A 22,803-nucleotide genomic window follows, 5' to 3' on the forward strand; every position below is an offset into this window, starting at 1 on the left:
ACCGGGGTTTTCGGGTTTTCCCTGACTTTCTCCGTACGTTTCGTCTCGTTTTCTTCCGCCCTTCCTCCAGAGCTATTTCGGGACTTCTCCAGATTTTTCGGAATTTCCCCATATCTTTCGGCACCTCTCGACGATGGAGGCGTCCCGCGCTGCCCGCGCGCCGCTGCGCCGTCTGTCGCAGATCGTCCACGGGCGGATTTTCCCCGCTGGGGAGCTCTCCGGCGCTCGCTGTCGCTCGCTGAGTGGCCTGAGCGCTCTAGGCGAGCAGAGGGGCGGCGTGAGCCCGCGAGCTGCGGCCACCACGGAGACGAGGCGCGCGTCTTTCTTGCCTTGCATCCCTGACAGGCCCTCGTGTTCTTCTTTCGCTCTGCGTGCGTCCCTCACCGCAACCTCGCGTCGTCGCTCCCTCACGTCTCTAGCCGCTATCTCTGAAGCCTCATCATCCCCCCCCCATGTGCCGACTTTCTTCGTGTCGTTTTCCTCTCTGAAGCTCATGTCGCCTCGCTCGCCCCTTCAGGCTTCGCAGAACACGCCTGTGGCCTCCGTTCACTCGTCTTCCGTCGGTGGCGTTCAGCGGCGGCCTGTTTGTCCTTTCTCGTCTCTTCTGGCGGCGCCTGGCTCGCCGACCGCAGCCCGCCCGGGTTTGTCGCTCACCTCTGAGACGCCGCTTGCCTCTTTTCCGCGGCTGCCTCTCTCTAGAGAAGGAAAGAACACGCGGCACCGCGAGAGCTGGGCGATGCGCACCTCGGCGCGCAGTGTGCGCACAGGCTTTTTCCGCACAGATCCCGGTTTCATCAACCCTGAGGACGTCTTGGTACGTCGTGGCGTTCGATGATGTTCTAGTCGAGCCAGAAACTATTTTGCGATCGGCATGCACTCCAGAGAAGTCATACCATGAGGGAAGACCGCTGACTGGAAAAGTCGTAGACGAAACAAGGGCAGCGCCGTCTCGCTCGCTGCGCTGAGTCAGCAGAAAACGCAGAGAGAATCGGCGCGCGGAGGAGAGCAGGCGACATGGACAGCGCGAGTGAAACTGTTTCTCGATTCAGCTATGTGGGGAAGGACCGTGGGCTTTTCGTGTAAATAATGTGAGTTGAATTGATTAAAATATCTGTTTCATCCAGTTCCTATAACGTTTAAGTCGGCAGCAATACTCTTAGCTTCCAATCTGTCAAGCGGTTAAGTGCAATTCTAAAAGTGAATTCAATTAAACCTTTAATCTCTTCTTGAAAACTAGAAGTTGCTACAAATCCCGAAGAACGAATCAGTAACTAGGAGTAGACTTTTACTGTAGGCCTTAAAATGGAACTCAATGATAAATCGGAAACTTTCGGAGGGGCCGTATCTGCCGTTCTGGGGACGTTCCCATATCTCTGCTCCTTCTAAACAAACGCGTCTCTGCGGCGTGCATCAGGCTCGACAGCTTTCGTTTTTCTTGTTCCCAGTTCGCTGAAGACCCTGGGCGGACGTGGGCGCACGCAGACGGCGGCGGCGACCTCGCTGCGGAAGTCTTGGAGCGCAGCAACGTTGGCATGGGGACTTGCATTCTCAACAAGTGAGTCTTCTTTCTCAGGCTGTGGGCGCAGTGGTGAGCGGGCTTCTCACTTTGGAGATTCTTCGCTTCGCTGACCGCCGGGTGCCTAGCCGCGCCTTTTCCCTCGCTTCACGCAGGTGCGGTCGACTCCTTCGCGCTCGAGTTCGACGGCACTGATTCCTTCAGGGCGTGTCTGGCGCCTGCACGACGGAGGCGTGTGTGGGTCGTGTCGTGGCGTTCAGCTCGGCCGGCGTTCTGAACATGCGAGGCCTCTGCGGCCTGCATCGCAAGCTCCGCGACCTCGAAGTGAACTCGCTCAAGCGCTTCGTCATCCTGACGTCCCGCCATCGGCACTTCTTCAGCGCCGGATTCGACCTGAAGGGTACGTCCACCGAAAGTGTGTCTCTAAGTCCGCACGAACGAGGCCTGCGGCTTCCAGGCGCCCTCTCATAACATATGTCTACGTATATACAGTATCTGTAGGTGTATCCACGTATATATGTGTAGTTGTGTGTGAATATGAGTGTCTAATTTTGGCTGTCTCTATGCATTCGGTTAGCGCTTTGTGCGTAAGATGTGCGCGTGTGTGCGTCCAGTTGGTGCTTGCGCGCTCGCGAGTGAGCATGTTGGCGCTCTCGGCAGTCCGTGGAGTTACGCGAGTTTCGAGTTTTTTCTACGAGCCAGAGTAAAGATGCAGTTTTCTCCAGTGACGCTTGGCGCTGCGCGTGTGTACGGGCTGACAGACTCCTCGAACGAGCCGAATCTTCATCAGCCGAAGCGAGTTCACGCACCTGTTTGCGCACAGCGGAATAGGAAGTCTGTGGCTTGTCGGTGTCGCCGCGCTTCGTTTTTTTAGAGCTCCTTTTCCTCGCTGAGTTGACGCAAATGTCCAGTGCGAGCAAGCAGAAGACCATTCCGCTGGTCGCGCTTTGGCAGCTGCGCAACCTCTGCGACATCGCCTACCTCATTCACAACTATACCAAGCCGCTCATCGTCCTCATGAACGGCGCGACAGGCATGTCTCCAATACGTCGATCCTGGGGGTTTGCTTCTCGTTTCGTTAGCCTGAGCGCGAGCGACAGAATTCAAGCTGGGCACCGGGCGACGCCCTCCCGACGCCGCGCACCGTTCAGGCGCTGATAGATCCGACATCCAGTCTGCGTCACGCGCAGATGTATGCACGTATGATTATATACGCGTGTTCATCCAGGCAAATTTGTAGCGCGTCAGGGCGTACGTACATGTGCACATATATGTGTGTATATTAATGTTTGCAAATATCCATGGAAAACCTACATGACTGTAGGTCTCTCCAGTTTCCTTGGAGGCCTTAGGTCTGCGTGTAGACCAGCGTCTGGTCAACAAGCCCTTGACGCTCTTGTCGAAACTTTTATAGAGGGAAGGGTGTAGCGTGTTGTGTTTCTTTGCAGAGGGCAGCGGAGCCGCTCTGTGCTGTCTAGCAAATCGCAGCGCAGCGTACCACTCGTCCTCCTTCACGTGTGACCCTACAGGTGAGTGTATGCTTGCATGTGTCTGCGCACCAGGAGGTGCGTTCTGGCGGTCTCAAAGACAGAGAGGTCGTGATTCGGTTGAGCAGACCAAGGGCAGTGCCGCGCGAGCGAAATACGCAGCTGCATACATTCTCGTTCTCGTGTTTGAATCTCTACGTGTGAGTCGAGTCATAGACCTATGAAAGCAGGGAGGAGACAGGTGTTGGTAGGCGGCTTTGGTAGACAGGCTGCTGAGTTCAGGCCGACGGACGCGGGCGCCATCTTTAGAAGGCGTGGGAGGCCCTGTGTTTTCTTCTGTGTTTATTCGCAGCTTATGGGTGGATTCCGGACTCGGGAATGTCGTTCGTCCTCGCGAATCTCCGCGGCTCTCTTGGAACTTTTCTGGCCCTGACCGGTCACACGCTCTCAGGCCCCGACCTAGTGTGAGTCTCAGCAACTGGAGGTCTGTAGAGTCCTCAATCGCGGCTGTTCACAAGAGTGCGTCGTCTCTGAGCCGCGCGTTGCCCGCTGTATGTACCTCTTCGAATGTGCGTGTTTCTAGATATATATATATATGTATATATGCGTGGAGAGAGGAGGGCATCTTCTCGTGGATGGGGCGGTGGCAACGAGGGACGCGAGCCTGTCTCTGCTGTAGGAGGGGCGGCGTGGAGCTGAGAGATGAGAACCTGCGCCTGCGTGTGTGTGCGTTTGTACTTTATGGGAACCGGGCTCTGCCTGGAGCACTGAATGTAGCCCACAGTTCAATCCTGTATTACAAATTCCAGTAGACTCATAACCTTGTCGTTCATATAAGTCGTTGTCCAGTTCCCGGTATCTAGCAGCCCTTGTCGTGAACAGCTGTACATTGTTGATTCGCGAATCGGGCGGGAGTGGTGTTCACTGAGCGTCATTCCCTGTTTAGCTCCTTTCGGCGTCTTTCTTGGAGACTGGATGGTTCCGGTTCGCTGACAGTTCACGAGGTGCCAACCCGGCAAGTCCGCAGAGGGCAGCATCTGTTTTTCTTCTCTCTGTGATGGAGAGCGAACCGTTGCTGCGTCGATTTTCTCCATTCAGGTGGTCTGGCCTCTGCAAGCACTGGGTGTCGCCGGAGGCGCTTCCCTTCTTGGAACTCACCGCTGAGGTAAGCCTCCAAAGCATCTGCATTTCTTCTCGAGTCTCTCCACGCGAAGAAGAAATCAGTTCCCTCTTCGACGCTCCAGGCTAGACAACTTGACGTGGGGAGATGATCGTCTCGTGCCTGGGACTCCATGTGCTCTCGGAACAGGGTGTGCTGTTTTCTTTAGAGAGCTTGGCCCCACGGTGCAGCACGTGCACGTTTTCGTCGGCTGCGGCAGTAAGTACCCGAGGGAGACGACGTGGTGGTACGGCGTTTCTCTGAATTGTGCCTCTTTTCAGAAACAGCTCGAAGTGTCTGAACGCGAGGCCGCGGTGCTCCTGGAGGAACATTTTCTGGAAGTTCCGGGTGAGCTGGAGCAATAGGAGGACTGTGGCTTTGCGGTCGCGTTCGCGGTGTCTGTGTCTACCTCTGGAGCGTCCTGTGTTTGCCTCAGGAGGGGCGCTTCGCGTCATTCCAGCCGCTGCATGTCGTGAAAAACTCAGTGGCGCGTCTTCGGTTGTGCCTCGGGTACCCGGGTCGTTAGGGGCTCTTCCCGTATCTTGCAGGCATCTTTTTGTTTCGTCGCGGTTGTGCGTGCTTTTTGTGACATTTCGCGGTGCATAAAGCGTTGCTTTGCTGCTGCGTCACCCCGCGTCTTCAACGGATCTGTTTTCGTTCCTCCTCTCTCACCTGGATTTTCTTGCAGACACTTACTCCCTGGACGAGTGGGAGGAGATTATTCATGAGCACTTCGATGCCTCAAATGTGAGTTCGGCGTAATAGCATCGATTTCGTACACACCGGCGCTATGGTATTACCCAAAGCCTCGTGTTTGCAGATAGTGAAAAAGAAGCACAGGAGTCTCTGCTCCTGCGGCGCTTATCCGGCTTCGTCTCACGAATCGACCTGCTTCATCCATGTTTTCTCCATCCTTCTTGGAATAAGCTTGAAACCCAGGAGGTGCATAGGAATGATACTAATAATACAATACTTAGGCTTACTAAACCCGGTGCTCAAATTGGGGTATTTTCACGGGATTTTGCGGCCTCTCCGTTTGAGTGTCTGTGACTCTGTTTCGGGTCTTTGTCTCTTGGCTATGCTCCTGTCGTCTTTTGTTGGAATGAGTTTCCGAGGCGTTGCGTTTCTCTTCGAGGGTTCACGGTTCAGATTCCGATTTTGCCAGTTCGCACCTCCTGCACATGTCATCGTTGCTTTATCCGTTCCTTCTGCTGACGCATGCTTTCTGTCGTCGCTTGCTCTGGCTCTCGACAGCATCTCTTGTCTGTGCATTTGGTGAATTCCCTGTTTGCCTGCGCGCTCGTCTGTGCGTTCCTTCTTGCTTGGGTGCCTCTCAGCTCAGGTATGCCGGGTGTTGTCATTTGTTGTTGAATGGCTTTCAGGTTGCGGAGGTCTGCGAGCGCCTGAAGGTCACTGCGTCGCGCAAAACTGCAAGCGTCGTCGACCAGATGCACGCAGCCTGGGCGCGCGCCGTTTTGGATCGTCTTGCGCAGCGATCGCCCTTAGCCGCCGACGTAAGCACGAGCCTCGCATTCGGTGAAAACGCTTTACACCACCCGTTCGGCATCTTTTCCGTCTGCATGGGATGTGTCCAGTCGCCGATCGCAGTCCACGTCCCATCGCCGGCGCGGCGGCGCGTGGCGGGGATCTGCACCCTAGCTCAAGAAACGACGCTATGGCGCTCACCAGAGCCTGGGATGTGTGGAGCCCTTGCTCCAGGAAACCCAACATGGCGTTGCCCTCTCTCTCTGTGAGTTCATCCTATAACTCTGGTGTTATTTGGTTATTCCTTCGCGCAGCACATGTCTTCGCGAGTGCAAACAAAATGGCTAAGCGCTCCTGTGTGTTGTGCGCCCTGCGATCGCAACGCCTTGCAGGTCACCTTCGCGCTTATCCGCAGCGTCAAGCAGCTGAAGCGCGACATCATTCAGGAGGCCGGAATCTTCAGAAGCGAGTGGCACAAGTAAGACCAGGCTCTCTTCTCCCTCGACCGCAGCAGACTTTGAGGACCGAAAAAAAGGCACCCACGGAAACAGGGCGGAATACATCATGCAGTTCTGTATATATACTTATGCATATATGTTTATATATATATATATATATATCTGCATTCCCACTCCAACGCTCCCTGTCTGGGGCTCCAGAGGAGCCCCGCGGTTTACTTTCTCTTCTGTGGGTTCAGCGCCCTCTTTCTCGTTCGAATCCGCCGCATGTAGCGCTGCAGATATCCTCGCGAAACTGTGCATGTTGCGTGCGGACGCTTCCATTACATGGGGCGGTGTCAAACGTGCTCGTCTCTCAGTCATTTGCAAGAAAATTTCATTCGCTCAGTAAGGTAGACGCCGCTCCGATAGGGAGGGTCGGAACCCGTGGCGCGGCGGCAGAACGCGTGGGCGCGGGCAAACCCATGCATTGGCGCGTTTCACGTTTTCACTCGTGTTTCGCCGTTGTGGTGTAGCCGCCACGCCCCCTTGAGTTTTTGGACGCGACGTCTTTCTTCAGAATTCGCCGGACAGGCCTGTCGGTGCCCTATTCGCTCCACGGCGACTGCCGAAAGCAGGTGCTAGAGGCGATCGAAGACCGACTCTTGCAAGAAGCCCTTCAGCTCGAGCTCCGCGCTGCGCTGCGTCTTTTGGCGGTAGGTTCCTTTTTGAAGAAAGCAAAAGGAGGCGCTCTAGCCGACGGCTTGGATTCAGAAAGGTTGCCGGTGTGCGTTTTTTTTTTTCGCTAGACGTCGTAGCGGCGCAGGCACGTTTTTTCTTCCGCGAGGAAGCGCCTCCGGTGGTGCTGTCGCCCTCCGGTCGTTCGCGTACGCGTTCTGCTTTGTCATGCGGGTGGTGATCGAGGAGGGAACAAGAGAGTCTCTATTTCAAGAGAGTGTGGAAATTCGACGAGGCAAGCGCGCACTGACGAGTCTCGCGTGTTTTTATTTCAGAGGCGTATATGGGCGTCTGTGACTTGGGACGCGGCCGTGGCATCAGGTCATTTGACTGCATCCAAAATGTTCCGAAGGACTGTTTTCTCTTTGCAGTGGAGCCCCGATATCATCACCGGGCTTCAATTCAAGCTCGCGGGGCGCCTTGACCCCGAATATGCGTACCCTCCGCAGTGGAAGGTGAGAGGCTCAAAGGAGTGCTTTTTCAGTGGTTTCTGTGCACGTCCGCTTCCTCTTTGTCTACCTCCAACTAGCGGTTTACCTCTAGAGACACAATTCCCTTCAGAGTCGCGGCTGTGCGCTGCACCTGTACAAGCCGCTCACGTGTGCTGCAAATAGCGTCCGTGAAAGTGCGAAGGGTTTTCCGGTGTGACTCAACCGCTTTACTATCTCGTTTGTCGTGGACCCGCCATGGCAAAGGAGTGGAGTGTAGCGTTTTTTGTGTTTCCTAGAAGATTCTTCGGGAGGAGGGCAGAACGAGTTCGTTCGATGGTGTCTGTGTCACTTTCGCAGAGATGCATGTTTTGCTATCCTGGATTTTTCTGGCTGCGCAGAAAGGACAGTGGTTTCACAAAGAGAACTATTTAGGCCCGTTGCCGGGCTTCTTCCCGCCGGCGTCGGGTTTCGGAGAAGCTGCATCGGCTCGTGGGGGGCCGCAGATCTCACCGTCCTGCGCATACTTCTTCCCCTGTCCTGAGTTCTCGGTGGCCCCGAGGACGCTATTCCCGCTGTCTGCGCATCCCCTTCTTCGGCGCATACACCCCGACTTCGATGAAGACACAGGAAACGACCACGATCCCTACGCCATGCACAAGCTGCAAATGCAGTGGAACCACAGTTTGTTTATCCAGGAGCGCATTCAGGCCCTCAAGCAGCTAAGAAGTCAAGCGCAGGCCAGAGAGCACGTAGTTCGCGGCGGCGCCAGTGCTCAGGAAGACTAGGGCGGTTCTCCGTAGTCCTGTTTCAGAGGTGTGTCGATGCACAATACTACGCGAGCTGTGGTCTCAGCATGAAATGGTTTGCCGTGTGAAGTGAATCGAACTCCGCACCTTCGAAAGTGTAGTGCATGCAGCAGTGCACAGAATCGGCATGCAGACTGACCGCTCCCGACGTGGTGTTTACTGGCGGGTACTCAGAAGGTCGTCAAGCCAAAGAGCTGCTTTCCATGGCAGCTCGACGAGCGTATCCGATTTTTCGGATGCGTGCTTCGAGTAAGGTAGACAGCGTGAAGACTAGGAAGACATGGATGATCTCACACGAAAGAGGCACTGCTGCTCCACGTGAACCGCTTTGGGCTTAACGTCGAGCATGGATCGGCCGCAGGCATCGGTTTCCCCTCTACATCCTGAGCTCTTTGACTGGACCCGTACAGATTTCACAGCAAGCGATTTTTTTCTGTCGCCGAGACGCGTAGAAGCGTGCAAAATGGCGGCTCGGAAAGCCCCGGAGTTGTTCCGCCGCGGATCCACAATACAGGAAAAGAGGTGTAGGACGATCTGGTACCGTCTAGTTGTACTCGAAGCAGGGACGCCAAGAATGCATTCAAACGTAAATATGTCACAGCCGGTGGCATGGATCGCAGGCAGCTGCGCAGGAACCGAGCGCCGCTCTCGCCCTGCCTCGTCTTCTGGCCGCGCGATCCCACTCCTCCATTTCCTGATTCCACCGCTCGAGGCTGCACAGCTCTGCTCGCGAGTCACAGACGAGACAGGGGAACGGCACTGTTTGCATGTTTTATCGTTGACCGGCGCGTTCCGGCGACAACAGGGTGGCAGGTCCCACACGCTTCCACAGTCGGACAAGTTATGTGCTGGTTGATGAAGACCGCTGCTGCCGCCTTTTGAGCAGCAGTGGAGGCATGCAGATGCCCGCTGGCGGAGCTGGCGCGATATTGCCAGCAGCCATGGAGTGGAAGAAGCAGTTGCATCCGCTTACGGCGCACATTTCCACTACCCTTTAGTCGTGTTCTTTCGACTTCGTAGTGACGAGGGTCTGCTGATCCAGTGTCCGGTGACGAAGAGACCCTACCCTGTGTGACCCGGGCTCTGTTCGCTCAGAGAGAGTCCTCCAAAAAAGCTAGTTGTGCTTGCTAGGGTGTCTCAGCGCAATCGGAATCACGTGGTATCTGATGTGCATCCTGGGAGAAGCGAGTCGGAGCTCGCTAGGAAGACAGACTTCACAGCGTACCTGCGTGCATCACTTCCCTAACTTTCTGTTCGTAACTGTCTCGATCCGCGAGCTTCCTCTGCAGCCTGAACGGTGGCATGAACGCCTTGGAAGTCGTCAAACGTGAGCCCCGAGCATGGATACAGCAAAGCTGCTACACTCAAGCAATCCTTTTACCTCTGGAGCTTGGTCTGGAATCTTTGTTTGAGTGCCGAGACCTTCGCATTCACTTCGGCGTCGATCATAGCGGTCGCGGCCTCTACGGCCTCAGCTCTCTCTCGCTGCGAAGCACGCATTCAGCGTTTGCAAAGAGGCTCCCGGATGTAGAGTACGCATGCGGCAGTTCTTACCCGCGGCGCTGAGGTATGACGATGGAGCAGGGCTTTGTGCTGGGGCGCGATGGAAGGTCATCGGCATCGAAAGAGAGGTTTACCCTCTCATTCGTCGTGGGCAGTCTCCGTTTGGGGCGTGGACAAATGCTACTTCAGGAAAGCTGCTATAAACAATTCGTCGGTGAAATCGTTTTTTTGTTTGATGCAGCCAGCGTCTCATACGACGAAGTGCCTTTGTTGGGGGAGACTCGGACCTGCTCAACTCCGCTACCAAGACAAGCAAGCCCTAGAGACTTCTCAGAATGAGACGACATTTAAACACAGAGCTGGGCTCAAAATCCGAATATATACCTGGAATTGTTGGCGTAGGTCGGACTCAGCTCGCTTCAAACAGCAGATCTCGTTGTCACGAGCTCGCAGCAGCTCCTCCAAATTCCGGCAGTCTCTTTGTGCTTCCTGCAGCAGGCATCAGGCGAGTGTGAAGCCGCCACCACGTGGCTACATCACCGTCTCCGTGCTGCGATGGATCATGGGCGTGCGTCTCACGGTACCGTGAAGTAAGAATCAGGCGAGGTCGCGGAGGCGTACACCGGCCCCCCCTTACAATCCGATGTCGCGGGCGCGCAGCCCAGCATGCGGCTCTGAGGGAGCATGTGAGACCGCCAGTCAGTGCTGTCCCGTTCCCAAGCGCTCATCGAGGCCATTTTCGCTTATCGCAAACGAGGCCTCCGGCGGGGGATTTACCCAGTGCGCAGACAGTTTTGGGCGCAACGCGCATCATCCACAGGAAAGCCTCGAGTGTTGGGGGGCTTCCCTTACCTCGAGTGTTTCGGTCATGTGTTCTCTGTGCGCCTCCAGTTCCTCGCACTGCTGCGCTATCGCCGTTTTTTCCTTCGTGGCACGGCGCAGGCGCAGGACTTCTTGTTCTAGGGCCTGGCATCTAGCGGAGAGGCTCTGCGATCGATGTGCATACCAAGTGCGTACTCGCCCTCATTGTGAACTAAGCATGAAGAGTTAGTGCGTCCGTAGTGTAAGTGGGGGGCCTTTCTCCCGTGTGTCAGGTTGTCCGTACACGGACAAGATCCACCTTCTGTATCAGACTAGCGTCACTGCTTTCTCAGACTTATGATCTCCAAGCCCCGGAACACCCCCTACGAACTGCTCAGTGTGGGTAGAGCGTGTGAGCAGCCTCAGCGACGCGGGTGTGAACCACCTTAAAAACCCACGATACGGTACACCGGTTAAGCAGGCATGCATGAAATACTTCGGCTCGCCGGCGCCTTCATGACGGTGTGCAAGGATCGCGAAGCGAAACAAACGACACCTCTCTCTCGTAACAATTAGGGAAGCGGCTCCATAATGTTGCCACTTAGGGCTTACAATGCCGGTTTGCGGTAGTCGCTGCCGGCTGTGTATGTTACCGAGCGTCTCCACGCGCTGTGCTGTGGGTATGGATGCTTAGTCGCGCGGATTACCTGTTTCTGTTCTTCTTGGAATTTGCATTTTTGCCGCTGAGATCGAACCTCGGCCTCCGCCTCCTCGCGCGCCCTTTCTTCAATCTGGAAAAAACAGAGGGGCCCTCTCTTCCTGTGGTCTGTCTCGAGTGCTTAATCGTAGACCTGAGCTAAGGTCCGCAGGTCGCCCGCTAGGAATGACAGCAAAGACGGTACGGGAGAGTGGTTCATCGTGTGTTTTGTCATCAGCGTACTTTGAGGGCTTCAACCCGAGCTTCCGCCTGAGGTAACGCCGCACTTCCACAGATGGCAGAAACAGCGTGATAGACGTAAATAGAGGAACATTTTGCGTCGAGGATGGAAGCAAGTCGGCTCTGGGTGCCACGGGCTGTTGTCCGCTAGGGTTCTCTGCGGTGTAACAGCTGGTCGCCGATTATGGAGCTTAATCCACCGCAACTTTACGTTCAGCCCGACTGTGCGGATTCTCTGCCGGACGCGAAACGCCGGTGAGATGCCCCATGGAATAGCGGCACATGGCAGACATACTCCCGTAAGTTGTCAGCTTAAGATGTATGTATCCGTTGCGGGCGAGTACGATGCTGTACGGTTTGAGAGCCTAAGAGACCGTTATAGGTGTCCAGGTATTGTCTGGTTTTCAAAATTCCTTTACTGTTTCCTGGTTCAACTTAACGTGCGGCTGTAGGAACCCTTCCGCATGATTTCGCGAGGCGACTCATAGTACGGTTGAGCAGGCACTTTGTGGAGTAGAGGCTTGCCGGTGTATCGCCAAAACAGGCAATTTAAGCGTAGTCAGAAGAATAGCCACTTTTCGAAATCCACAGAAGCTGATGTCGGAAGCATGTTTCCCACCTCGTCCAGTTGAAACTGCAAAGCGTCGAGTTTTCTGTGGTGGCGGTCGGCTTCGTCTGCGAGGTCTTTTTCTCGGGTCACATGCTCAGATAGCCTGTTGCGGAGTGCGCCCACTTCATCTTGGTGCTGAAGTTGTTGTTGTTGAATCTCTTCCTTCAGAAAACTGATTTCCTCCTCGCTCTGGACTCCAATGAGACAATGTGAATGCATGGAAATGGAGTACTTCCTAAAGTCAGTTTACAGCCTGGCGGCTCAGGCCGCAGGGTTAATTGAATTGGCGATATTCTTTTCTCACTTGGCTCTGATGCGATCGCAGTTTCAGGATGAGTTCAGCCTGTCGCTCGCACTCGCCTTCATACTTCAGCAAAACAGCCTTGTCTCGCTGCGGATAAAGATATATAGTGCATATATATTAAAAAAATCGAGAAAGAGAGGCACCAAGGGTTTGCTCCTGTGGTGTAGCGAGCCAGTTATTCCCGTGGATTCTCCAGCATTCTCGCCCGTACCCCGTACCTCGAGGACTTTTATTTGCTCTTGAGAAGCAGACAGTTCCTCCTGAGTCTGCAGGAGCCTGCTCCGCAGCTGCAGGCAACCGAGTCGAGTAAGGAAAGCAGACAAATTCTCTCTCTGACAGGCAGCATGCCTGCATTCTCTTGGCTGAATGCAACTCGCTTTCATGCGAGAGTTGCAGCCCGTAGCCTTACCGTGTTCTCTGTTGTGGTCATGTCTCGATTCGTTTGTTCTTTTAGTCGCAGCTCCTCCTGAAGGTTAGCGGGGATGCGTGCCTTCTCGCAGCATTTTTTCTCAACGGCACGCGCACGCGTACCCTGGGGTCTGATTGACGGGCACGTACCTGGCAAGAACGGAGACTACTTCCGAGCTGCTGGCAGTCCGCACCGAGCTGCGCAAGCTTGAGTTCGAGCTGTACAGTACGCCGCATCACAGAGCCTTGCGGAAAAGGCTAAACACGACTCGCACCGCGCGGTGTGGACAGTTAGACTCGTCTCATACCCTCTGAGGAACGAGGGGAGTTGGTGATCCTAAACCCTAGACAAAAGGTCCCCTTCTTGGCATCGAGAGACAAGACTGTTACACTCAGTGGCATTTTAAAAGAGGGGAGGGCGTTCTGTGAAGAACGAACGGGTTGTATTTGCGTGAGAGTTTCGCGGTATTTCGCATTTACTATCAGGCCCCTTAAAGCCTGCTGCCTGCCGGAAAAGTTGTCCTCTCACGACACTAGGATGCGGTGCGGCTCTACGTTCAACGATAGACGTGTCCATACTTGTAACGTGCGCTTTAGAGGAGCAGAGTAGGGTACTCTTCTGAGGACGCCATCTGCGTCAGGGTCTTCTGCCCTCGCCGGACCCGCTGCAACGGCAGCGTCTAGGTGGCTCACGCAGAGCCGCAAGGCACTAAATTATGTATTGTGCGCTAGATTTTCTCCAAGAGTTAGGAGTGAAGCCACGCGAGGCGGTGAGCAATTCTGTATCACACCTGGTCGTTGACCTTTTTGTACTTAGTAACGAGGCGAGTTTGAGTCTGCATTCTTTCCTCGAGGGCAGCAGCGGTGGCACGAACTTCCTGCGCACAGAGCAAGCGCCCAGAGGTGTATTTAGGGTCCACTTCATCGTCGCAGAGGCGCGATCACAGCCGCTTGCTATCACGCAGGCTGTCCTATCCATGGAACGAAATAATACGGGACCTGATGCGGACACACCAGGTATCGTTTCAAGCTCAGGATCGCTAAAGTGGCTCACAGAGCACGAACACGATGAACACTTTGGAGGCGCGATACTCTCCTGGAGACTGCGTTCGCGCAAGAGAGGTTGGTGGAACGGCAGTCTCGATTACCGCAGGCATCTCCAGGCGCATGAACCATGGGCAGCGACTTGTCGGTGGGGGAATACGCGCCACGCGGCAAAAGGTATCCATTACACCTGGGCTATGAGCGGGTGAGAAGGGGGGAGACAACTGTTGGGTGCATCTGCGTCGCCTCAGTCGGGGAGGCTCTGCCATGTTGTCAGGGAGATATTTAGCTCTCGAAGACTTCCGCACAACATCGTGGCATCCAGGAGGCGGTGGAACTATAAAGAACGCAACCTTACCCAGAGCTGCCTCAGTTCTTCCGCCATAATCCGAGCTTGCTCCCGACTCGTCGCTGCCGCTTCTTCCGCAGTCTGCAGAGCCTCCATGCTCTACCGAAAGTTTGAGCAGGCGGACGCGCACACACGCACAGCGCCAAGCGGTTGATAAACTGTTCAAAAAGGGCAGTCGCGGTCCTGGCGTCGCTTCTTGTCACAAAGCCAACTGGGGCCAGAAGCCCTTTTATACTGCCAAGCAAAATGTTCGAAGGGCGCTTGGAGGTGTCGATATTCCCAGAAGCCTCCACCTCTCAGCCGCCCACAAAGCAAGTCAAAGACCATAGGCTCGTTTGCAGGGGCTAGGTGCACAGCGAGGTTCAGCGGAAACTGACCTCTGCCAGCCTGTGAGATAGGCAGTGCATGTCCTTTTGATGTCGGCGGCGCAGAAGCTCTTCCTTATCCATCTGCTGCTGGAGACGGGAATTCTGCTGCGGGCACATGAGGGGATACATGGAAACAGAGATTTTTTTCTGTCTCCGTCGGGAGGAGGCCTGGGCTGCATTAGGGGCGCCGTACCCGAAAGATTGCCTACTTCTTCTGATCTCTTTGCAAGATGATGAAGTTCCTCCCTATGCCGTTTCTGCGCAGCCCGCTCTTCCTCAACCTGCTGGGTCGTCGCGGACACTTGCTGCAGCAGGTCTATTTCCCTTTCCTGTTCGCGAAAACAGAAGAAATCCACACGAATCCAGCCCGTGGGTACTTCCAAAGAAGGGACTCCCACCGCATTCCGCGTGCAACCTGCTTCACGAGAGTCGATCAGAGGCGTTTGCTTTGTTGTTTCACGCTTGCGGTTCCATCCTTTTTGCCACAGGTAAGCAAGTGATGGCATGAACCTGGTAGGCGTAATTGTTTGTGGAGCAGAATTTACTCGATCCTAGAAGGCGTCCCTAATCAAGAGTCGCTGTGTGAGGTCGTCGGCCGGTCTAGTCGATATCACAGTGTGCCAGGTTTATGGCCATGCAACACTAGGAACGAACGCTTACTTGCAATTGTTCAACTGTTTTCTTCTCCTTCGCCACCTCGCACCGCAGTCGAGCGAGTTCATTGGCAGCCTTCAGTAGCAATAAATAACAGCTTAAAAAGGCACATTCATGCATGCGATTCCCGTGTCACTGGGATAAACACTAGCAGCTGAACCAGATAGCCTTTTAGCGAACGAGGCGATATTGCGTTCGCCAGGCCCCGCAGATAATTATGCGAACATCCTCGCACGTGTCGCGACATAAAAATGCTCCTCGACGCTATCGTTCTTCTCGGCTTACTGTATCCAGTCGTCCAGTTAGTTGCCGAATCTCGTTCCCTTGGCGAGCCGCTATCGCCTCCACTCTGTCTTTTTCTTGGGTAAGGTGGTGCACCTGCTTCATGAGGTCCCTTTCTCTGTACTGAGCAACAGAGAAGCAATGAGCGGACGGACACTTTCCAGGTGGAGCCCCGCTTTCGCAGTGAGTTGCAGGTACATGGCGAGACTGCCTTGCCGTCGCGGGCGCAGGTGTTTGTCAAGCATATTCACTGCCCGCTACACTGCGTTGCACGAAAGTTCCCCGCACTATAGATATACGGTATTCGAGTCTACACAGCATTGGAATGCCGTCAGTTTTCCAGTGTCTGCTCTCCGTGTACCAGGCCAGGTGTTAGCTCCTCTCGCTTACCATCATCTCCTCTCCTTTCTGCTTCTCATTTTTGAGCTCAATACCCAGACGTGCTGATTCTGCTTTCTCCTGTAGCACGTAATCGCGACATTTACCGAAGAAAAGTGATAGATGCGCACGCTTCCTTCATGCCCGTACACTGGTATTGAGTTCATACTGTCTTCAACTAAGTGGGTCGCGGCTCTGTTGTCCTTCAGCTGTCAGAACGATGAGTGCTATACAGCGACGCTGTCGTGCGGTCCGCGGTGTTTGGCGAACGAGCGAGTCGGCGGGCAGTACCTCTCGTTGTTTTCCTTGGAGTTCTTCCATTTTAGTTTGCTGCGAGTTGATCCGGAAGACTAACTCGGTGTTGATTTGTTTGAGATTCTCGAGCTCGGCCTACGGGAAGACTGGCAGAGGGAAAGAACATTACGGTCAAGCCAACAAAGACGACGCGGTTGAGCCCCCGCATCAGTTCTGTCTCACTCGGCTGTGCCTTCCTCGTCAGCGCCTCGCGGAGGCGAACGCCGAAGTCCGATGGAGCCCTGGGCGCTTTAGTGATTGTCAGAAAAGCATCCGCACCTTACACGAATCGAATTCCCGCGCGACCATCCGCAAGCTGCAAATCTCTTCCTGCGCACGAGACAGCTCGTCCCGCATTCTCGCGTTGTCTGAGTCAATCGCTCCAGCGGCCTGTTGGAGCTGGCGGAAGTTTCGCAGTTGCTCCTTCAGACTGAGACACAGCTCCGTTTCCGACTTCCGTTGTTCCACCAGTATGCGCATTTCTTCTCGGAGGGAACTGATTCGCTCCTGCGTGCGAGAGCAGGTCACGAATCGCAGCCCACATACGCGCACATCGCGTTGTCGGTTCAGTGATGGGATATGCCAATAGGACGCAAATGCTAATGAGCGACCATCTCCCAGGTGGCGAAGGGAGGACCAAGATGGTGCTTTCAGAGGCAGAGCGTGTAGAACTAGCACAGGTTGTATAAGCTTGCAGTAACAACAGGTCACTCTCCGCTGATAAGCGTAGGAACGGGCTCACGCCCAAACCCTCCACTTGAGCGAAAGCGATAAGCCAGCGGTAGTTCTCGTATGCACAGGGGGTAATAACGCCCTTCCAGCTCGTCATGCGGCGACAATGTGCACCCGGTCACTCCTCTAGTTTAAGTTGCTAATGCATAGAGGGTATCGCAAAGTGATCTGCAGTGCTGCGTGTTGCGAAGAAGAGCGTTGCATGGTCGTCCATCCTGTAACTGCGCCCGCAGCGTGAAAGAACCCCTGAGTCCCGGTCTCTCCCGCCGATTGGGGAAGGCAAGTGAAGAATGCTTTGCCGTTCTACACAAGAACAATCAGCCAATCGGATGAGTGCTGTCTGCCAAAGAGGGGCCTGTAGAGCCGAAACATGGAAAAAAGCTGACGTTATGTCTGTAAACTGACAACCCAGATGCGCCTATTGTGAAGCCCGCCTGAGTCTGCTGCCGCTGCTAAAGATACAAGACGAGATCCATCCCTACAGTATTCCAACGAAATTATGGCGGAATCCATGTTTATGTCCGGAGCGTTACCTTCTCCATTGAGATGTCTTGTCGCAGCTGTTTATTCTCCTTCTTACTCTGAGCCGCGGCCATTTGCGTCTCTGTCAGAGCCATGCGAGCTGCATTGAGCTGTTTCCACGCACTCTGAAGAGTGTCGTTTAGTGTGTCGGCTTTTCGGAGCTTCTCCTGTACTCCATCTTGGAAGAGTTTTGCTTTGGCCTTTTCGTCATCGCTCTGCTGTTTCATCTGGTTGAGCTCTGTCCCTTGAATCACAAGAAGTTTCAAAACAGTTACACACATTCCGCTTTCTGAAGTGCATCTGTGTGGATCGCTGCTCAAGCTGCACCCTGCCAAAGTATTAACCTCTCGCGTCCCACGTTGGTTTCCTTCACAGGTTCCATGCACACTCCAGTTGGCGGCGACGTTCGAGATGGCAGGCGTTTCTTACTTTGTTTCAAATTTTCAGAAACAAGACCATTGCATTTTTCCAGAAGAGACGAAACCTGCTCCCGTAGGGCGTCATTCTGTCTTCTGCATTCTCTCATCTCCGTCTCTAGACATAAAGATCTCTGCTCAGCGTTTTCTCTGTCAAGTCTCTGGACAGCATGTAAACGGCACAGCACTCGGGGCGGAATGCCTCTTAAGCCCAAAGCTAGGCTGGAGACGCCAGGTTTCGGAGCAAGTGACGGGCTAAGAGAGTTGAGAGAAAAGAAGAGTACGCTCGGCAGAGTGGCAGTGCTTTAGTCCCGGTACTGTCGTTAAGCCCCCCAATCGATCAAGAAATCGATCGCGCAGCATGATGATGGAGCATCAAAACTCACAGTTGACCGCGCTGCCCGCTGCCAAGGATTCCAAGCGCGAGCCCGACAGCGCTAGACAGGGAAACTGCGAAGGCGCTCCGAGAAAGTAACTGCAGTGCATGACTTGAACGCTCGTCTCCAAAAGCGGAGGCATCGCCCACGGAACTGAGGAGGATGATGTTGGGGGTACTCTGTTTCGTCACTGAGATGTCTGTATCCTCTGAGCGAGCTCGGAGGCAAACAACTGTCGTGTGCAGCAGTGCGCTGAGTTGTGCGGGAGAGGAAGGTTGTGTCACTGCGGTTGTAACACAGCGACGTCGGTGCCGGTGCTCCTATTGGTGCAACGGAATATCAGGGTGCCAGGTGCAACGGAATATCAGGGTGCCACCCTTCGACCTGCTGCATCACGGAAGTCGTAGGAATCGTCCGATTCAGAGTACCTCTTTGCTAGCCTGTGTTGTAGCTTCATGCAATGCTTGCTGGAAAGCATCGAGAAAATTTTCCGATCCTGCAGAAACTCCCATTTGTTCGCTTTCTAGCTGCGGCATGTGCGATCCCAGGTTGGTACAGGCGCAGCCTGAAGATCCTCGGACGGGCGACAAGTAAAATGGACGGATCTGTTGGGTCGACCCGCCCAGCTGCTGACTTGGAAAAGAGCTTTGCATGCTTCCAACTGGTCCAGTAGGTTGGAAGGGTGCTGAAAATTGTCTGTTGTGGGGGGATATGCAGGGGGGGCTGGTCTGCCCGCCTCTGCGGAGGAATGCAACCGACCGCGGTGCGGACGAGACTCTCCGACTGCTGGGAGGACATGATATCCTCTCCCGCCGTGCGAAAGCGTCTTCACTACATGACACTGATCCCGAATATAAATACCGTGTTTCCATATCGCGTGAGAAACGGCGCAGAATCAGGTCATGAAGAAATGGAGATCGCCACGAACTGGGAGATTTGGCCTCACATAACACGCCGTCCAATATTTCTCGATACGGGGCTGCAACAATGTGCTTCTCTATGAACTTCCTTCACAAGTGGATGTGTTCGGAAACAGTGTGACTCTGCCAGGTCACCGTGTCGCGGGGAGCATTCAGAGTTAAGTGCCTGAAGTCGAATTTGCCTAGGACTCGCTCGGCAGGTCGGAAGCGGCACTTGCTGCGTGATTTACTCAGTGGCTTGAAACGTCGAGTTGCTGATGCATGTACAGTACAGGCAACGGAAAGGAGGGTCGTTTATTTCGTCGGGGCAGCAAGTAGCAATCTCGCGGTACCTGAGGAGATCGGGCCGAGAACACCTGTCCTCGTGGCCAGAATCAGCTCTGGAGGGAGCACGCTGCACAGCGGCCCAACACGCCACTGGCTTTTGTTGGCGAGACACTCGTTAAGACTTTCACACATGTATCCGTTCAAGCGGCAGCCCCATCGTTTTTCATGCAGACAGCTGTGGGGGCCCGTGCAAGCGATCTTTGCTCTCGGGGTTCTTGCGGATCCACAACCTGAGGACCGGCACCCAAGGATTCTGCCCATAATTTGGAAGTATAGCGATGACAAGGTTCTCAAGCACACTGCCCTTCACAGGCGAAGTTCTTGAGCCCCCACCCTGCGTAAGGATGCTATTTATCTAGTGTCGACACCTGACCAGGCGATTCGGTCCGTAAATGTTTTGGTACTTCGACGAACAAGTCAGCCATTTATTCTGATCGCCACACCTACAGAGCAAGCAGACCTGAGAAAACTCCAGATCATAGTCTGGAGCTTCCTCTGCCATCCGGCAGCAGAGGAGGAAATGGGGACCCCAAGCAGCTAGAAAAAACGGCGCGCTCGGAAAGTGGCCTGTGTATTTGATCGTGTGGCGGGCGGTAAAGGCGCTTAATAGCTACGTGTCTTGCGTCCGCGGCTGTTCTCTCCTTGCAAGAATAGCTCAGGCGGTTGAATGAGAGTATCTGGTCCCTGTTCAGTAGCAAAAGCGTTGTCTCCCCACTAACCCAGGGCCCTTCCGGGAGGGGGCGTGCATGAGGCATTCTTCGGGGCAGCACTGCGATGTAAGGCTGTCGGACCACAGTTCTGTTGTGTGGGTGGGGACCGGGGTGGTGTTTGCCTGGTGCAAGAATCCAATGGAAAAGAACAAGCGATTCTTATGTTCCTCTGTGAACCTGTGTCTTTAAGAAGAACGCTTCGCTCTCCTATTCGCCTAGCAGGAATGCTCGAGGTCGACTAGGTCGATGCTGCATGCAAACAGCACCGGGAGGTCCTGGCTTGAAACACCATCTTTTTTTCTGCTGAGAAAACGATGTGAAGGCTTGATGAAGTGATGCGATAAGCCAGTGCTGCATACAAACAGCGGCTGTAAACTCGCGCTACGTGCAGCAACAAGTCTCAACAGAGAAACGCTGCGTTGCTTTGCATGCGGAATACCTAGAGCGCCGCAGCGCAAGAATGGTTCCACTGGTCACGTACAACCTGGGCCTAGCCGCTTGCGAATTCTCGCTTGAAGAGTCACGCACATGTCGCTGAAGGCGGATTGTCGAGACCCGGAACCCGACCACAACGAGCCACCACGCACGTGACAGTGAAACTTTGACCAATGACAAAAAATTGAGTTCGAGCACAGCACGTAAGAAGGCACGTTCCCTACATAGCGGATTCGCGCCTCTGACTGCACCCCACAATTAGCGGCGGACAAAGTAAGCACAGTGCCTCATTCCCGAAGAAAAAACGTCACGCGCGATGCTCCCATGTTCACGGGCCAATTCTGCGAGTACGCGACAGGTGACGTTTTTAGGTTAGCAAAGCCCACGGAAATGCGGCGGGATCCGCGCTGGACGCCGCCTTGAAACAGTCAGACCACTCTTGGTTCACAGAGTCTCCCACGCGTTGTTCATCCGTAGAGATCACAACCTGTCGCCTCGTTTTCCTCTCTTTGCGCCGACGCCCTTCCCTTCCATGAGGCCCAAAAACATACGCTGATCTCCACCGTCACCTTCGCTCCCCTCCTCCTCTATAGTCTCTTCAGCACCTCCGGCCGCGGCTGAGCTCTCACCGTGACGCGCCTGAAATGCCCCCAGAGCGGCTGCAGCACTTCGCGACCCTGTCTGCTTCGCAGCTTCTCCCTCCATTACTGAGTCGGCGTTATTCACTTTTTTCGCCAAATCTGCGCCTTCAACGGCGCCCGCTGGGCTCTCGTTGGTCGCGCCAGCACTATTCTTGTCATTACTCAGGGGCAAATGGCCATCAGCAGGTCCCCTGCCGCCAGATGCGAAAGCATTCCGAGAGTCGCGTGCATCTGTCTCTCTGCCTGCGTCGGGAACAGAAACCATTCCCGCTGTATCTTCTGCTGGGGCCGGACTCTCCCGCGTCTCGCGCGGTATCGCGTCCCCTTCCGGTGCAACACTCGCTCCAAAAGACTTCTGCAGTAATACTCCCGCACCCTGGCGAGTGCTGTCAGGCCTGTCTCCGCTGAAATTCGCGTCGCCCGGTTCCGCGTTTTCCATTCCTGTCCCTGAAGAATCATTGGCTCTGTTTCCCGCTTCACCTCCCGACCCGCCACCCCGTCCAAATCGCAGGTGAGGAGCTTCGGGCAACGGCGGGCCTTCCACAGACGCAGACATTGGATGGTTCAACGCACCTGCTCCTCCTTGGCGTCGTCCAGTTGAAGACGGTTTTTCGAGAAACTGAGATATCACTGCCGCGTGTTGCTGCACGAGGGTCGTCACCGCCGCGAGCTCATTCCGAAGGTCCTGAACGCTCTCGTTGAGCGCAGACAACTCGTCGGCGTAGCGTCGCCCTCCAATATGAGCGAACATCGAGCTGACAACTGTACTGTCCCCTGCGCCGCCTGGCGCAGCGCCACTGGAATTAGAGGAAAGGTCCCCCTGCGCAACGTCGAACATTCCATTCTGATCAGAAGCGTCAGAGAGCATGCGTCGCATCAGCCACACGGACGCGACAGCGCACGCAAGCAAACAAAAAACCATCCAGCAGCACCGTCGGCCTGCTGAAGTCGACGAGGAGGCGCGAGTCAAGGCTCCCAACGCACCCAGCCGTTTAGCCGCGCTCGTGTATGCTCCACCGCCGCCTCCCTTACTGGCATGGCGTTGACGGCCACTGCTGCGAGGATCTAGAGAGGTAGGAAGAGCAGATGCAGACCCTCGGATGTCTCCGGCAGCGGTCAGGAAGTTGCGAACCTTGCCGAAGACGCCCGACGAGGTGTGGCTTCTCGGAGATGATTCGTGCTGCCGCGACTCGGCGTCTGAGTCCGCCTGCGACTCGTGTAACGTGGACGGGACCGCCGGTGTGCGCGACGTGAGAAGCGACGAGGATGGATGTAGCGACGAGCGAGGCGGGACGACAGGCAGCTCTGTTCCAAGTCGTGAATTAGGGAAAGCGTTGTCCCCTCCACTTCCTAAGGTTCTGGAATAACTTGGGGTGTCTGTTGAAGACACGAGGCTGCTAGGACGCGTGGAAAGAGTGGAAGATACCCACGGAGTAGGCAAGGAAGCCGCAGTAGTTGCGGAATCATCGAAGCCGTCATCTGTGCATGCGTCCGAAGACAAAGGCGAGGCGTTCATAGCAGACTGCTTGATGATAACATGGAGCTTGCTGTGCGACGGCCAACTGCTAACAAAACAGTCCTGCGAACAGAAGAAGGTGGTGCGTCCGAACTCTGAGCATTTCGGACAACACAGACGAGAAGTCGTCTCTTCACCACACCCCTGACACGACACCATTGTTTCCGCCCTTCCAGATGAGAATGGTGACAGAACGTCGAGTAATGTGTCACCACC

General features: G+C 54.9%; 3 protein-coding genes across 3 annotated transcripts; 1 reads left to right on the top strand and 2 right to left on the bottom strand.

Moving 5' to 3' along the window:
* Nucleotides 1–133: 133 nt before the first annotated feature.
* Nucleotides 134–8,038, top strand: BESB_017330 (enoyl-CoA hydratase/isomerase family protein; the record flags this gene model as incomplete). Its single annotated transcript, XM_029360448.1, has 14 exons — nt 134–814; nt 1,446–1,555; nt 1,777–1,916; nt 2,391–2,564; nt 2,965–3,045; nt 3,356–3,467; nt 4,102–4,168; nt 4,444–4,510; nt 4,851–4,909; nt 5,545–5,676; nt 6,040–6,125; nt 6,665–6,800; nt 7,194–7,277; nt 7,652–8,038. The coding sequence occupies 14 exons, from the start codon at nt 134–136 to the stop codon at nt 8,036–8,038; spliced, it is 2,316 nt and encodes a 771-aa protein (XP_029216424.1).
* Nucleotides 8,039–11,859: 3,821 nt separating this feature from the next.
* On the bottom strand, nt 11,860–18,180 carry BESB_017340 (uncharacterized protein; the record flags this gene model as incomplete). Its single annotated transcript, XM_029360449.1, has 13 exons — nt 11,860–12,099; nt 12,215–12,301; nt 12,433–12,501; nt 12,624–12,680; nt 12,773–12,841; nt 14,393–14,488; nt 14,593–14,712; nt 15,044–15,112; nt 15,710–15,778; nt 15,989–16,087; nt 16,271–16,498; nt 17,257–17,489; nt 18,048–18,180. 13 exons carry the CDS (start codon nt 18,178–18,180, stop codon nt 11,860–11,862), a joined length of 1,569 nt encoding a protein of 522 aa, XP_029216425.1.
* Nucleotides 18,181–20,910: 2,730 nt separating this feature from the next.
* On the bottom strand, nt 20,911–22,746 carry BESB_017350 (uncharacterized protein; the record flags this gene model as incomplete). The annotated part of the gene is made up of 1 exon (XM_029360450.1): nt 20,911–22,746. The coding sequence occupies one exon, from the start codon at nt 22,744–22,746 to the stop codon at nt 20,911–20,913; it is 1,836 nt and encodes a 611-aa protein (XP_029216426.1).
* Nucleotides 22,747–22,803: the final 57 nt, after the last annotated feature.

This window comes from Besnoitia besnoiti, chromosome X (genome assembly GCF_002563875.1).
Source record: "Besnoitia besnoiti strain Bb-Ger1 chromosome X, whole genome shotgun sequence".
Lineage (NCBI taxonomy): Eukaryota > Apicomplexa > Conoidasida > Eucoccidiorida > Sarcocystidae > Besnoitia > Besnoitia besnoiti.